At 35.6% G+C, this 15,537-nt stretch overlaps 1 protein-coding gene across 2 annotated transcripts in view; it reads right to left on the bottom strand.

Annotated features, from left to right (window-relative positions):
* Positions 1 to 15,537, bottom strand: part of USH2A (usherin) — an 816,496-nt gene that overhangs the window by 760,507 nt on the left and 40,452 nt on the right. For both annotated transcript variants that reach the window (XM_036853226.1, XM_036853215.1), the window contains exon 3: positions 2,964 to 3,096. In XM_036853226.1, coding sequence (XP_036709121.1) covers positions 2,964 to 3,096 — 133 coding nt within the window. The remainder of the gene's footprint in view (positions 1 to 2,963; positions 3,097 to 15,537) is intronic.

The raw sequence follows: 15,537 nt of genomic DNA, 5'->3' as shown, positions 1-15,537 counted from the left end.
AAATTCCAGACTATAAAAATAGACACACAACATGTATAAGGAATTAACAAATGAAATGCAAATTATCAAGACATATGTGGAAAGCCAGTCAACCTCACTAATGGCCAAATAATTCTAAGGCAGTGTACAAAAACATTTTTCAATGAGAGGAATGACAAAAGTGAAAAAACCAAGGATAATTTGTAAGGTCAGTTACTGTTTAAGGAGGCAAATACTTACCTATATTTTTAAATCAGGTTGTAAATTTTCACAGCCTTTCTGGAGATTATCTGTTGTTATGCTTTAGGGTAATCAATCTCATATGTATTAAAATTTAAAAATGACCATATATTTCAACATATTTAACTTCTATTGATTCATGTTAGGGAAATAATTATAATATTAATAATAGTATTACATATCAATATGATTTAGTATATACAAGGTACAGTATTCATTCATTCCACAAATATGGAGCAACTACTAGGTACCAGATGCTGGAAAAATAGTAGTGCTTTTTATGACATAGCCTCATTTGATCCTTACAATGGGACTGTAATATCATCATCATCATGATTTTAAATTAGACATAACTACAGTTTAGAGACATTAAAAAGTTATTCCAGGTCACATGGCTAGTAAGTAGAGAGATGGGATTTGAAATCAGGGAAATTGACGCCAAAGTAAAAGGTCTTAGGGAACTGCACAGACAACTGTTCAAACACATATATATGTCTATGTGTATATGCATGATAGATATAGACACAGATATAATATATAGATATATATATTTAGTGTTTTCTATCAAATAACTGCTAATAATATTGAAATAGTAGAAATAACCTAAATGTTCATCAATAAAATCTTGTTTAAAAAGTTTTGGTTACAGCTATACAATTGTGCACAATGCAGCCGTTTTAAATGAGAAGGCATATTGACATGTTTCTCATAACATTTGGAGGGGAAGTATTTATTTTTAGAGGGCTCAGAGAAAGCATATGTATGATAATTTCATTTTTGGAAAATTATTATATTTATAACCATATCTCTAGCAATATGTACAAAAATGATGGAAGGGTATAACAAAGTTAACTATATCTATCTATGAAGGTCAAAAAAGGAAAATGCTTCCTATTTTATAGAGTTCTGTGTTGTTTGGATTTTCTTATAATGAGCATTTATTATTTAATAATATAAAATAATTTGCATTCCCATTTTAAAGTGTAGACAATTTTATAGACCACTGTGATAGTTATTTCAAGAGAAGTCTAAATACAACTTCTGTTCTTTTCAGGATGTGATGCATATTATATTCTTAATCTACATGGCCCATTTTTAGGGTGGGAAGATATGAACACCATTAATCCAGTTTATTCCATGTTGACTATTACTTTCCAGTTTCTGTCTAATACTCTAAGTCCTACTTTAACAATAGCCATAGAATAAAATACAAACTTGAAAAAAAAAGAGAAAGAAAATATAGTTTAAGAAGAAATACAGATGGCCAGGAGGCACACGAAAAGATGCTCAACATTTCTAATTATTAGAGAAAAGCAAATCAAAACTACAATGAGGTCCCACCTCACACTGGTCAGAATGACCACCATTAAAAAGTCTACAAATAACAAATGCTGAAGAGAGTGTGGAGAAAACGGAACCCTCCTACACTGTTGGTGGGAATGGAAGTTGGTGCCACTGTGGAAAACAGTATGGAGGTTCCTCAGAAAACTAAAAAGCGAATTACCATATGATCCAACAATCCTGCCCCTGGGCATATATCCAGACAAAACTATAATTCAAAAAGACACATCCACCCCTATGTTCATAGCAGCACTATTCACAACAGCCAAGACACGGCAATAGCCTAGATGTCCATCAACAGATGAATGGATAAAGACGTGGTACATATATACAATGGAATACTACTCAGCCATAAAAAGAACAAAATAATGCCATTTGCAGCAACATGGATGCAACTAGAGATTATCATACTAAGTGAAGTAAGTCAGAAAGAGAAAGACAAACGCCATATATCACTTACATGTGGAATCTAAAATATGACACCAATGAACCTATCTATGAAATGGAAGCAAAACCACGGACATAGAGAATAGACTGGTGGTTGCCAAGGGGGAGGGGAGTGGGAAAGGGTAGGAGTTGGAGTTTGGGATTAGCAGATGCAAACTGGTATATATAGAATGGATAAACAACAAGGTCCTACTGTATAGCACAGGGAACTATATTCAGTATCCTGTGATAAACCATAATGGAAAAGAATATATAAAAAAAGAATGTATATATATGTGTGTAACTGAGTCACTTTGCTATATAGCAGAAATGAACACAACATTGTAATTCAACCTTACTTCAATAAAAAATAAATTAAAAAAAAGAAAAAATAGTTTATTACATAGTGTTCTTACTTTAAAAATAAATGATAGAGACATTCTAATTTTAAAGATTCCCTGATATAGTGGGTTGAATAATGGCCTCCAAAAGATAAGACTACCTGCAACCTGCAACTGTGAGTTTATTTGGAAAAAGGGTCTTTGCTGATGTAATTAAGGATCTTGAGACAAGACAATACTGGATTAGGGTGGGGCCTAAATCTGGTCACAAGTGTCCTGAAAAGCAAAGGGGAAAAGGCCAGGTGAAGATGGAGGCAAAGATTGAAGTTATACAGCTACAAGTCAAGGAACACTAAGTACCGCCAGAAGCCACCAGAAAGAGAGGCATGGAATGAATTCTCCCTCAGAACCTCCAGAAGAAACCAACACTGAATCCTTGGTTTCAGACTTCTACTCTCCAGAACCACCAGGGGATAAAATCTGCTTAATTAAGCTGCCACCCAGTTGGTGCTAATGTGTTACAGCAGCCCTAGGAAACAAATACACCTGGGTATTTTAAAATATTATTTTTGACACAATTTTGAAGAAGCAGTGTAATTGGATAAAGTAAATAATTTTCTGAAGTCAGACTCTTACCATTTAAGCTCTGTCCTATTTGCATAGTACCAGAGGCAAAATCTGTAATTGAACCACTTAGAGTTCTTGCATCAAAAGCTGTATTATCCTCTTCCAAACCATTGACGAAGAAACTGATTTTTGTCTGATGTACCTGTAAGAAATTATCACCGTTATTATTTTGATTGCATAACCTTTTATTTTATAATAACTACACTTCAGCAGGCTTTCTCAAGTTAATTTCCTACTTCTCCACTTCCTTCAGCTGGAAAGACTTGAATTTTATTTTAATGGCTCAATGATATGTCTTGTGTTTGTATATCTAGATATAAACCTATATGTTATAGTTTTGTGCTGGGGTCATATCTACCAGGGTATTCACAGGTATGCATAACTGTTTGTCCCATATATTTAACAGCTCTGACTGCCATGCTTTATAAGTCTTTTTGGAGACACGTTGTTTCTTTAGCTACTAGTTAAATTTGTTACAGTCATATTTGGAAACAAACAGAAATGAACACAAAAGGCAAAAATATTCAAAACCAGATATACCAAAAATGCATTACATATGGATATAATTCAATTTAGGTTGCTAGTACAAAAGGCTCCTTGTAAACATTTACTTTCTTAGGTGTTGGTATCTAGTCGGTAATTTTCATCTATACTTCTCTAATACAGAATAACGTAAAAAACTGCCAATCATGTTCTAGGCTAATTAATCAGGCAACCTAACAACTCCCTACATCAGGGGTAAACAAACTTTTTTGGTAAACAGCTAGAGAATAAATATTTTTTATTTGTATGCCAAGTGATTTGGTTTTGTGGTCCAAACGGTCCAGGTCACAACTGCTCAACTCTGCTGTAATAGGAAAACAGCCAGAGACAACATGTATGTGAATGGGCATGGACGTGTTCCAGCAAAACTTTTATAGAAACAGGTAGCCAGCCAGAGTTGTCCCGTGAGCTGTAGTCTGACCACCCCTGGATTACACCATAAAAAGTTATGAACTTTTTGTCTGTGTTGATCCCTGAATAGTCAATTCAATCAAACTTTTATGCAGATTACTTCATTGAGAAATTTAATGCCTTGTAGTTGAAGGTCAGATGCTAACATCTTCATTTCAAAATATCAAATCATAGCATTCAAAATGAAATTCTATTAAAATACCCTTACAAAAATTGACAAAAATAACCATCCTCTGATATATTTAAATCATATGAGTGAACTCCTTTCAAACTGCTTCTCAAAAAAAAAAAAAAAAAAAAAAAAGCACACACACACCCCTAGAAATTAACATCATAATTTTCTTGGCAATATCAATTCTTCAAAAACTTATTCAATATGGCTTTTATCCTCTCTACCCAACCTGCTTTCATTTAAAACCTGCTTTCATGTTCTTTCCTAAACTCACTGACCCTGTGTTGCATTTTACTTAATTATAAAACAAAGCTTTAACATAAAGACCTAAAATCACACACTAGCTCCTCACGGACCTGGATATACACCACCACCGTGGCTTTTTTTTTTTTTTTGCATCCCATTTTTTACAGCCTGTTACTGTCATTTGGTGTTTGACTGTTATCATTATAAAAGATACAGGCTTTTCTACTTTGTTATTTGTAGCATTATCTCATGTTTTACAACATCTTTGCGCAACATGCAGGCACATGAAATATAACTCGTGAAAAGTTCTCGATGGTATTAATGCATAAAAAAGAATGTGGCTCCATCTCTACTGTCTTTACCCAGCCAAAAGCTGATGAACAGCCAATTTTCCTTTATCACATTAGCACAGCCATGAGGGAAACACATTTGTTCTAGTCAGCTACACTAAAGATACTATTACCAATCTAACATATACATGTTTTATATCAGCAGTATTCTCAGAGCATGAGAGAGCCAACAATATATTAACACTAGCATGACAGTTTATTTAGGAAAAGAAAATTGTCTCTGTAGAGGGACAGAAGTTAGAAATGTATGGCTAAAGCTCAGTGTCACTGGTCTAATAAAGGTAATAATTCTTTGGCTTTCTTTATAGCAGGTAACACTCCTGTGACAGTTCTGTCATATCATTCAAATAAAACTGTTGTCTTTTACAAGTTTAAGTGCACCTTTATTTTGAGTCAGATAGAAAGCATGCTTTTGATTTTCTGTATTCACTGTATTATATCAGTAGTCAAGAGTTCAGGACCTTTCTTTCTTTTTTCTTTTCTTTTTATCAACTCATCACATATTTGCTTAGTAGACGGATTCAGTGTCACTGCAGTGAATTCCAGAAGAATGTTTTCACTTTGCTGGTACTTAAACCATGATTAATGATGATCCCAAGTCACTCTTGCCTGTTTTTGCCACCCCCCTGCAACCACGTTTTTATAAATAAGATTAAATCCTCTCTGGTGTTCTGTACCATGTTTTATATTCCAGGATCCTCTACACTACTTTGCAATTCAGGTCTGGGGCCCCATCACACGGAAACTGTAACCATGACGGTGGCTCTTTGCAATAGCTCTTCCTGATGAGCCCCTTGCCGGTTATTTAGGGGAATAGGAATATATACGACGGAATCTCTCACCTGTGAAAAGAAAGCCTTCTCCTACAGTGCACTTCCCACCTATCTTTTTCTCCACCTCTCTGAGGATTAGAGGGGTTTGTACATGTTTATTGGTGTGGCTTGAAGGAATGAATTGGCAAAACCAATAGCAGCTGTAGAAAAAGCCTTAAACGCCTTCATAAGACGTCCAAAAACATTTTGGAAAGAAGATACAGGGGAGCAAGTCATTCTCCAGCCTTCATTCTCCCAGGGTTTCAAATTTTATTCTAGCCATTGTTTGGGGGGTCAAACTTGGTGTCCCTGGGATAGGCTGTACTCATTCCTTTGAGCACAAGAGTGTAGTTGACTTAAAAATGTAGAATTCCTAACCATTCTCATGCTTGATTAGAGAGGAGCATAGTTCAAAATTCCAGAAGGTCGCACAATTGCTGAGAAGCTACCAAGGGAAAAAATACAACCAAGTTCACCTTGTAACTGTCAACAATCACCTGTTCCACTGAAACGCCAAACGTCTGTTGCTATGCTACTCCTGTAGGCCACCACCACCAGGAACAACAACAAAGAAAAAGGAAAAGAAAAAACTGCTGATTCAGGTTGGGAAACAAAAAGGCAGAGTACCTATGCTGACTTCCTCATTGGAGAAATAGTTTTATAGTTTTCCTGTTGCCAATATCCTCCTAATTTAAATTTAATTCAATACGGCATTAACCCAGCACCCACAGTGGCCCTATGAGTTACACCAAGAAAATAAAATCACTGTCCTTTTCCTCAAGGAGCTTGTACGTATGAAACAACAGAGTAATTTTAGCATACTAAATAGTGTCTGAGTCACTACAAATGATGACGGTTGTTTTTTACTTATGTACTGAATCTTCGTGCAGTTAATGCAGTGTTGTCCTTTTTTATGGAGTTGCTTTGAGAAGTTACACCTTAATCCATGAGTGTGTGGTGTATAAACTACTTTTGGACCTTCTCTGTGGGACTTGTCTTCCTAGAACCAACTTATAAGCCTCCCAAGAATATCATTTTCATTAATGTGATGGGTCTCATTTTAAAACAAAATCATTTTAAGCCTTTTGAAGAACACCTTTTTCATAGATTTAACACAAAGTGATCTGGCAACAGATCGTGAATTCAAATTCACTCTCAGAAGATGATGATGGATGATACAAATACAAAAAACATTTGAATGCTAAGGATTTCAAACAAAAAAGAAAACCACTGTGATATGAATCTGAAGGGAAAACTTTATGGAGGAAAAAATGTTTTGGACCTTCTGAAATAGAAATTGCCCTGAAATAGAATTTCTATTTCTAGGATAAAGAAGGATTTGCATAAAAGATTCAACTATTCCATCTATAATTTTTAAGCATAAGGAAGGCAATTTATTCTGAAAACTTCATAAGGTTATTTTAAAATATCACATGTATGTTTCATCCCCTACCTGAAAGCATGTGGAATGCCACTCTACTTACCATCCCAAACCAAAGGTCTTCTGAGGTTTTCCCTCACTCATTCCATCCACTTTTATTTCTAACTGGTCACCAGTAGCCAACCTCACCTAACTGGTGAGGTTTCTTCACTGTCTGATGATCCCACAATGCTTAATTCCATCTCCATGTTTTATTCAAGCTATTTCCATATGGGAATAACCTTGTTACTGCTTTTCATTTACCTAAATTTTTAATATTTTTCAAAACATATATCTCAAGTCCTGTATCCTACAACGATCCTTTGTTGACTACTTCAGCATTATAAAAGTGCTCTCATTTATTGAAAAACTAGCATGTCAAGCATTGTTCTAAATTATATGTATATTCATTTTTTTTATCCTTACAACAACCCAAGGCAGGTTTGGCATTATCTGCAAGTAATGAAATGGAATCACAGAGAATTTTTTTTAAAAAAAGGTTACACTCTTCAAAGTCACATAGAAGAATAACTGGTTTCAGAGATTGCACCCAGCGAGCATTTAGATATAACCACCATCTAGTTTATCAGACCCACCCATTGAGTTTCTTGGCTTTAACTCAACACAGTGATGGCTCAGGCTTTGTATGAACACCTCCCATAATAAGAAGAGTAACAGCTCCAATGAGCTATATCATCACTTGCCATTTGCCGGGCTGTGTGCTGAGTGCTTTACTTATAGTATCTCACTGGGTTCTCAGATTGCCCCTCTACCGTGTTATTATCCCCAAAATGAGGACACCTAGGTTTACCTACTCCAGTGTTCTGCTTCTGCAGACTTTGGGAACCCTTTCATCTTTGAACAGCTTTTACTATTATAAATGATTGAACTGAACGATATCTCCTTATAACTTCAATTCGTAAGCCCCAGCTCTAATTATTGAGACCACGTGAAAAAAATCCAATCCCTTTTCCACACGAGAGTCCACACATATCATTTTTCTCCTAAGTCTTCTTCAAGATAAATGTGTTTAGTTTCTGTGGTGTTCTAAATATGACATGGTTCTGGGTCTCTCTCTTCTTAAAATGTAGCTCCAGAAATACTACAATCTCTATGTGTGGTCTCTCGCCAAATTGAAATAAGATTATCACCTTAATATAATCCAAAACTGCATGCTAGATTTCATGACATCATACAACTAAAACTGATAAATTAAGTTGAGCTGACTAGTCACTAAGACACTAAGTCTTTTTTTTTTTTTTTTTTAAATTACATCACTGTTAAAGCATATCTACTCCATCCTATACATAGGCAGTTAGTTTTTTGGACCAAAGGACAGGAATTTATATTTATCCACATTATATTTCATCTTGTTAGATTCAGCCCATTGCTCCAGGCTGTCAAAATCTTTTTGGATGCTATGTCTGTCATCCAATGTATTTAACATCCTCCAAGATTTGTGTCATTTGCAAATTTGATGAGCATTCCCTACATGATGGGCAGAAGCTCAATAAATACTAATTGATTGACTGACTAATAGATACTCCAAAAACAAAACCACCAACACAATCTACACTATTCTGCAATTGTAAACAATAAAGAAAAGGCACCATTTTCTAACGGATAAAATATATCATACAGGGATTCTTCACCTTTGTAAAGTGACCTTATTTACTAACATGGGCTTTTATAGAATCATATAATTATGAATAAATATACCAGTCTATTAAATATTTTCTGTGCTATGTTTATACAAACAACATGAAAAAAAGAGTTGAGGTAATTGTTCATGGAAGGTTGGTTTGGTAGAAATTAACCACATGAGTTGCCCACAAGTACTTGCAATGTGCATGCGTTCCCACTACTGGTCTGATTTACTGATAACATCTTATATCTTACTCTCTTTGTATGAAAGATGGCTACAGGGAAATGACTTCAGACACAGCTATATTCCTCAAGATTGTCTTGCCTGTTTTTGTTTCTGTTTTTCACTTCCCACGAGCTCATACATTTCATTTCAACACTCCTCTCACTGGCCCCTTCTCCCTTCCTCCCTGTCCCGTTCATCCCCCCACCCCCTCCCCACCAGACCCCTGTCCCCTACATACAGACTTTTGTTTTTTCCTCTCTGAGTAACTCAGACAAGCCCAGCCCTGGAAGTGATCTATGCCTAAGTGTACTACATTTTCACCCTAAGTATGATGCTTTGGATTTACTACTCACCTTTGATATCCATTAAAGTTCTCTCTCCATATACTGCAACCTCCTAAGAACAAGCCTCTAACTTAGTTAATCTCTAGAAATTTAACATAGGAATCTAAGTAGTTTTCTTTGTCCTATCTTGAGTAGATGTAAAACTCTCGTGGCCACTTCTTCCGAAACTATTAAATTACTCTCTTCACTTCAAAAAAAAGCTATTAATTTACACAGACACACACATACACACACACACACACACACATATATATATATAACATAGAAAAATCTGCCAATGGTTTGATTTACTATTGATTTCCTAGGGAATGGGAATACAGCCAGCCCATTTTCTGTAGATACTGTCTAGGAACATTTCATGCACAATTTCACATTTGGTATAGAGATGATCACAATTTTCTACACTCTTAATTATCTCAGTGTATCATTGGTTCCTTTTTCTATGTAATCCATATGGAACAGATGACTTTGAAAAGATTATTAGAATTAGTTGTGAAACACCTTAGTAACCTTTTCAGCATTTTATATCCCCAAATCTGGAAGTTGTTTATTTGTTATGCCTACAAATTCCCCTCCTTAAAAAGTCAACTTCTTATTTTGTCTTCCATGTTTAGGAAGAAAATTGTTCATCATACCCCTTCATTTAAAACCATAGTTTTTTTGAAAATGTTTCAGTTGTTTGAATATTCAATGAACACATTATAATATGCTAAGTGTTATGCTACATATAAAGCAAATATAAAACACAGACCTTTTCTTCAAGGAATTTGTATTCTGTAGTGGAAACTGGCATATAAAAATATTTTCAGTGCCAGGTGGGAAAATGTAATAAAATAAACATGAATAAAGAGCTTAGGGACAAAGATGAGAAAGAGAAAAATAATCTTAGAAGTCTTCTCCTCTAAATACTTCCCCATTTCTCTCTTTCCCACTGTAGTGGCATTCCTATGAGCTGCCTATACTTGCTTTGCCCAGTTTCTCTTTTCCTATTTCCTAGTCTCAATTAGTAGTTTCTGGTTTTTATTACTTAAAAAAAAAAAAAAAAAACCCTCAATATTCCAGGAAAGTCGCAGGAACAGTACAAGAAGTTTTTTCTGAAACATTTGAGATTAAGGTGCTGACTGATTTACCCATTATCCCCAAATACAGTAATGCATTTGGTACTAAAAAAAAAAACATATTCTCGTAAATAATCATAATACAACCATCAAAATCAGGAAATTGACATTGATACATCCTTATCACCTTATCCTCAGACACCATTCAAGTTTTGCCAATAGTTCCCAAAATGTCCTTTGTAGATTACAAACCCAGTCCAGGGTCACATGTTGAATTTAGTTGTCACAACTCTCAGGTCTCCTTTGATCTAGAACAGTTCTTCAATCTTTCCTTGACTATCATGATCTTAACACTGTTGAAGACTACAGTCTAGCTACTTTGTAGACTGCCTCTCAATCTGAATTTGTCTGTTTCCTCCTGACTAGATCCAGGTGATTCAGAGATCATCTTATTACATCTTATGTGTTACATAATTTCTAGTTGTTCCATCATTGATGATGTTAACTTTAATCTTTTGGATTAAGATGGTATCTGCCAGGCTTCTTTATGTAAAAAAACAAAATTTCTCTTTGCAATTAATAAGCATTTTGTGAGCAGATACTTTGGGCAGATATCCTGTTCTTTATTAAGCTTTCATTGCCTGCATTTACTTAATTGTATCTGTATGGACTCATGAATCCTTATGTTATTCAGTGGAATATAATAAATGCACTCAATATGTATTTCAGTGCTCAAGTTGTTCCATGTTTAGACAATGATTGCCCCATACTTCCCTGGCCTGGCCCTGAAATCAACCATTTCTCCAAGGAATTCTGGTTCCTTAAGTGACAAGTGGTATTTAAGAACAAAGATTCAGTGCTGTATACTCATCCTATTACTCCCACACCCTCCCACTCCCTCTTAGTGGACAGAGGTAGAGAATATGAAGATAGAAAGATAGATTAGATGGATATAGACACCTACACATTGACTTATATAGTATTTCTATGTCTATCTATGTATGTGTGTATATATATATATATATTTATGCACACACATACATACATGAAATGGGATTACACTGATAATTTCAATTCTGATCCAATACTCTAAGGTTCATTCTAATTTCTCTTTTCATACTTGTAACTCCCTTCTCTGAAAGGGAGAAACCTGGCTCCCATTATCTTCAATAAACATACTTATTTGATTAATTCTCTTATACATAACCAAAATCCAGTTGCCATGGACAGATACACAGCCCCAAAGAGACCTCTTCATCACACTTAGGTCCTGACACCTGTGCCAGGCTACTCCCTCCATGAAAGCATTCCTCCAGCCACTCAAGCTCGAAACACGTCAACATTTTGATGCCAGCTGCATCACCACAACTCCCCTATCACGGTCACCAATGAGTTCCATGAAGCTAAAAGCAAACAGTAAATTCCTAGTTTCCAACTTACTTGAACCATCAGTGGCATTGACAGAGCTGATCATTCCCCCCTCCTTGAAATACCTCTGTCATTTGACTGCTTGTACATCAGACTCTCATAATATTCCCCTTACCCCTCAGGCTGCTTCTCTCAGTCTCTTTCAATGGATCCTCTTGGACCTGTAAATGTTGAAGTGCCCCAGGATTCAGTTTTTCGATCTCTTCTCCTTTCTGCTTATAAGTAAGTACTCCCTTGATAACATCACCTTGCCTCAATTCTTTAAATACCATCGTTAGGTTGATGACTCCCAAATGATTATCTCTAACTCAGACTTCTTCTAATCTAGACCCTATACCCATCTTTCTATTCAACAACTCTTCTTGGAAGAGTATTAGATCATTCAAGAACATTTATGCCCCAAACCTGATTCTTCCACAGCCTTCCCCACCTTGGAACATTGCAATTCCCTTCCTCCAATTGCTCAGCCCAAAATCCTTAGAGTCCTCCCCCACTTCTCTCTTTCCTTCGTGCCTCTCACCCATTCCATCAGCAAATCCAGAGGTCCTCCTTTCAAAATATAACCAGAATCCACTCACTGCTCACCACCTCTCTCGCTACAACACTAGCCCAAGCCCCCTCTTCCCTAGATTTGTGCAATGGCCTCCTAACTGGCCTCCCAGATTCAATCTGTGTTCCCCTTCAGTATATTCTCAAGACAGAAGCCCAAGGATTCTTGACAAAACAAAAGCAGATTATGTCACTCTTTTGCAAAAGACTGTAAATGGTTGTTTTTGTTTTGTTTTTTTTTAAATTGAAGTATGGTTGATTTACAATGTTCTGTTAGTTTTCTGGTGTATAGCAAAGTGATTCAGTTAGACATATATATTATATATATATATATATTCTTTTTCATATTTTTCCCATTATGGTTTATTACAGGATATTGAATATGATTCCCTGTGCTACACCGTAGGACCTTGTTCTTTATTCTATATATAGTAGTTTCTATCCACTAATCCCAAACTCCAAATTTATCCCTCCCTCACCTCCTTTCCCCTTTGGTAACCATAAATTTGTTTTCTATGTCTATGAGTCTGTCTCTGTTTTGTAAATAAGTTCATTTGTATCATACTTTAGATTCCATGTATAAGTGATATCATATGGTATTTGTCTTTCTCTTTCTGACTTCCTTCACCTAGTATGGTAATCTCCAGGTCCATCCATGTTGCTGCAAATGGCATTATTTCATTCTTTTTTATGGCCAAGTAGTATTCCGTTGTGTATATATGCCACATCTTCTTTATCCATTCATCTGTCAATGGACATTTAGGTTGCTTCCATGCCTTGGCTATTGTAAATAGTGCTGCTATGAACACTGGGGTGCATGTGTCTTTTCAAAATTAGAGTTTTCTTGGGATATGTGCCCAAAAGTGGGATCACTGGATCATATGGCAACTCTGTTTTTAGTTTAAGGAAACTCCATACTGCTTTCCATAGTGACTGCACCAATTTACATTCCCACCAACAGTGTAGGACAGTTCCTTTTTCTTCATACCCTCTCCAGCATTTATTATTTGTAAACTTTGATGGCGGCCATTCTGACCAGTGTGAAGTAGTACCACATTGTAGTTTTGATTTGCATCTCTCTAATAATTAGTGATGTTGAGCAGCTTTTCATGTGCCTCTTGACCATCTGTATGTCTTCTTTAGAGAAATGTCTATTTAGGTCTTCTTCCCATTTTTCAATTGGGCTGGTTTTTTTGTTATTGAGTTGTATGAGCTGTTTATATATTTTGGAAATTAAGCCCTTGTCAGTTGCATTATTTGCAATTATTTTCTCCCAGTCTGTAAGTTGTATTTTCATTTTCTTTATGGTTTCCTTTGCTGTACAAAAGAATGTAAGTTTGATTAGGTCCCATATGTTTATTTTTGCTTTTATTTCTATTGCCTTGGGAGACTGACCTAAGAAAACATATTGGTACGATTTATGTCAGAGAATGTTTTGCCTATGTTCTCTTCTAGGAGTTTTATGGTGTCGTGTCTATTTAAGTCTTTAAGCAAACCAATGGGTTCTTACACTGAGTAAAAGTTCTACAGATTTCTACCCAATCTGTCTCCTTGCTACCTCTGGCTTATCTTTTATTAGTATGCCCCTGTGCTCTCTGATCTAGCTACACTGTCCTCCACAAACATTCCAGGCACCTATTTTCCTCAAAGCCTTTGCATTTTCTATTCCTTCTCCTTGACGTTGCTTCTACAGACACCTGCTGGCTTATTCCCTCATCTCCTTCAGATGTTTCCGTAACTGTCATTTTAGCAAAACCCCTCCTAATACCCTATCTAAAATTGTAGCCCAGTCCCTGCTAACCTCCTTCCCTATCAGACTATTCTCTTTACCCACATCAAACATATTGCATATTTTATTTATTTTTCTGTTTTATTTAGTCTCCTTTTCCTGCCTAAAATCTAAACTCCATAAGAAGAGGTTTGGCTTTGTTTCCTTTACTGTTTTGTTCACTATTGTTCCCTCATTCCCCAGAACGGTAACTAGCAAATATTAGGAACTTATTAAATCTTCATTGAATGAATGAAGTTTCATCTAAACTAAGGATTGAAGGATTAATTAAACTAACTTGAAAGATTAATAGAAATTAGCAAAAGACAGAAGTGGTAGAAGATAGGGAATAAGTGAGTTGCGGGAAGGAATACAGAAAACACAAGAAATAAGAAAATGGAAAGAGGATTGTAAGTTATCCCAAGCCTTCCATGTATACTGATCAATCCTCTTTTTAAAATTATTTTCTTTTCAATGTGTTGAATTTAAAGTCATCTTTCTCACTTTTCCCCCAAATCTTTTCCAGATTTTTAAACCTCTTTAAATTATAAAGTTGCATATAACTAGGTCAAATCATGCCTGAAAATGTTGGACGCTGGATTCCTGTTTATACTTTCAGGGAGTAAGACAAAGATGTGAACTCACTCCTGACCCAAAGTCCGAGGGTCATCAAGCAAGCCCTCAAGATGTAGCTGAATATATAGGAAATCATTTCTGTGTACAATCCAAAAACTCAACTCCATGCCAGTATTCAACTGATAATCTTAAAGATCCTGAGAAGTAATTTGTAAGTTGAAATGGAGTCCTGCCGTATAAATAAAACAGAGGTAAAATGCCTGCTTCTGCTCTGCAGTAGTTATTCCTACTAAAATCATCAACAAAGGTGGAATATTCCATTAAATAATTAATGGATAATTAATTTTACATTCCTAAAATAAATGCATGCTTTTCTACAAGTACCTATCGTCCTGCCATTGTGTGTCCTTTTAATTTTTTTTGTTTTTGTTTTATTTTCCAGCTCTAGGAGTACTGAGCAAAATTTATTGAAAATGTGTCTCATAAACTAAATGAAGAAGAGCCATTTTAGGCCAAAGGAAAAATGTGAATCTCTTTAACCTCCTTTAGAGAACTATATCATGAAATCTGATGTGAATTGCTTTATCTTTGAAGACACTCTAGAATTGAGAATAAGGTCTTCACAGTGACCCTTGTTTAAAGGGGGTGCTCTCTGCCCTAAAGCTGGTGAGACAGTAATGGTCTAAGCAGTTGTTTCTTCAATCAGTAATGGAGAAGCACACACACTTAATTTGGTTCAGACAGAAAAATGACGGCGGCAAATAGGCATTCTTTTAAGGTAAGGATTATATCAGTCCTAAAAACAAAAGTAGCTATTTATGCGTCAAATATAGAACGCTCAGAAAAGTTTCCTTTCTTTTACCCCTTCACAACGAAAAAACACTAAGATTGTGTCGTCAATTTGGGCAAAATAAATGAACGCTTTTATTATCATCTGAAGAACTTCATATTAGCAATTGGATTACCAGATTCAAGTGGCGCTCTTGAAAATAATATTCATTTTGTCTTTTTATAATTCACATTTATACAGTCCAAT

This window comes from Balaenoptera musculus, chromosome 1 (assembly GCF_009873245.2).
Source record: "Balaenoptera musculus isolate JJ_BM4_2016_0621 chromosome 1, mBalMus1.pri.v3, whole genome shotgun sequence".
Classification (NCBI taxonomy): Eukaryota; Metazoa; Chordata; class Mammalia; order Artiodactyla; family Balaenopteridae; genus Balaenoptera; species Balaenoptera musculus.
The sequence above is the reverse complement of the archived record's forward strand: the minus strand, read 5'-3'. Positions and strand labels throughout refer to the sequence as shown.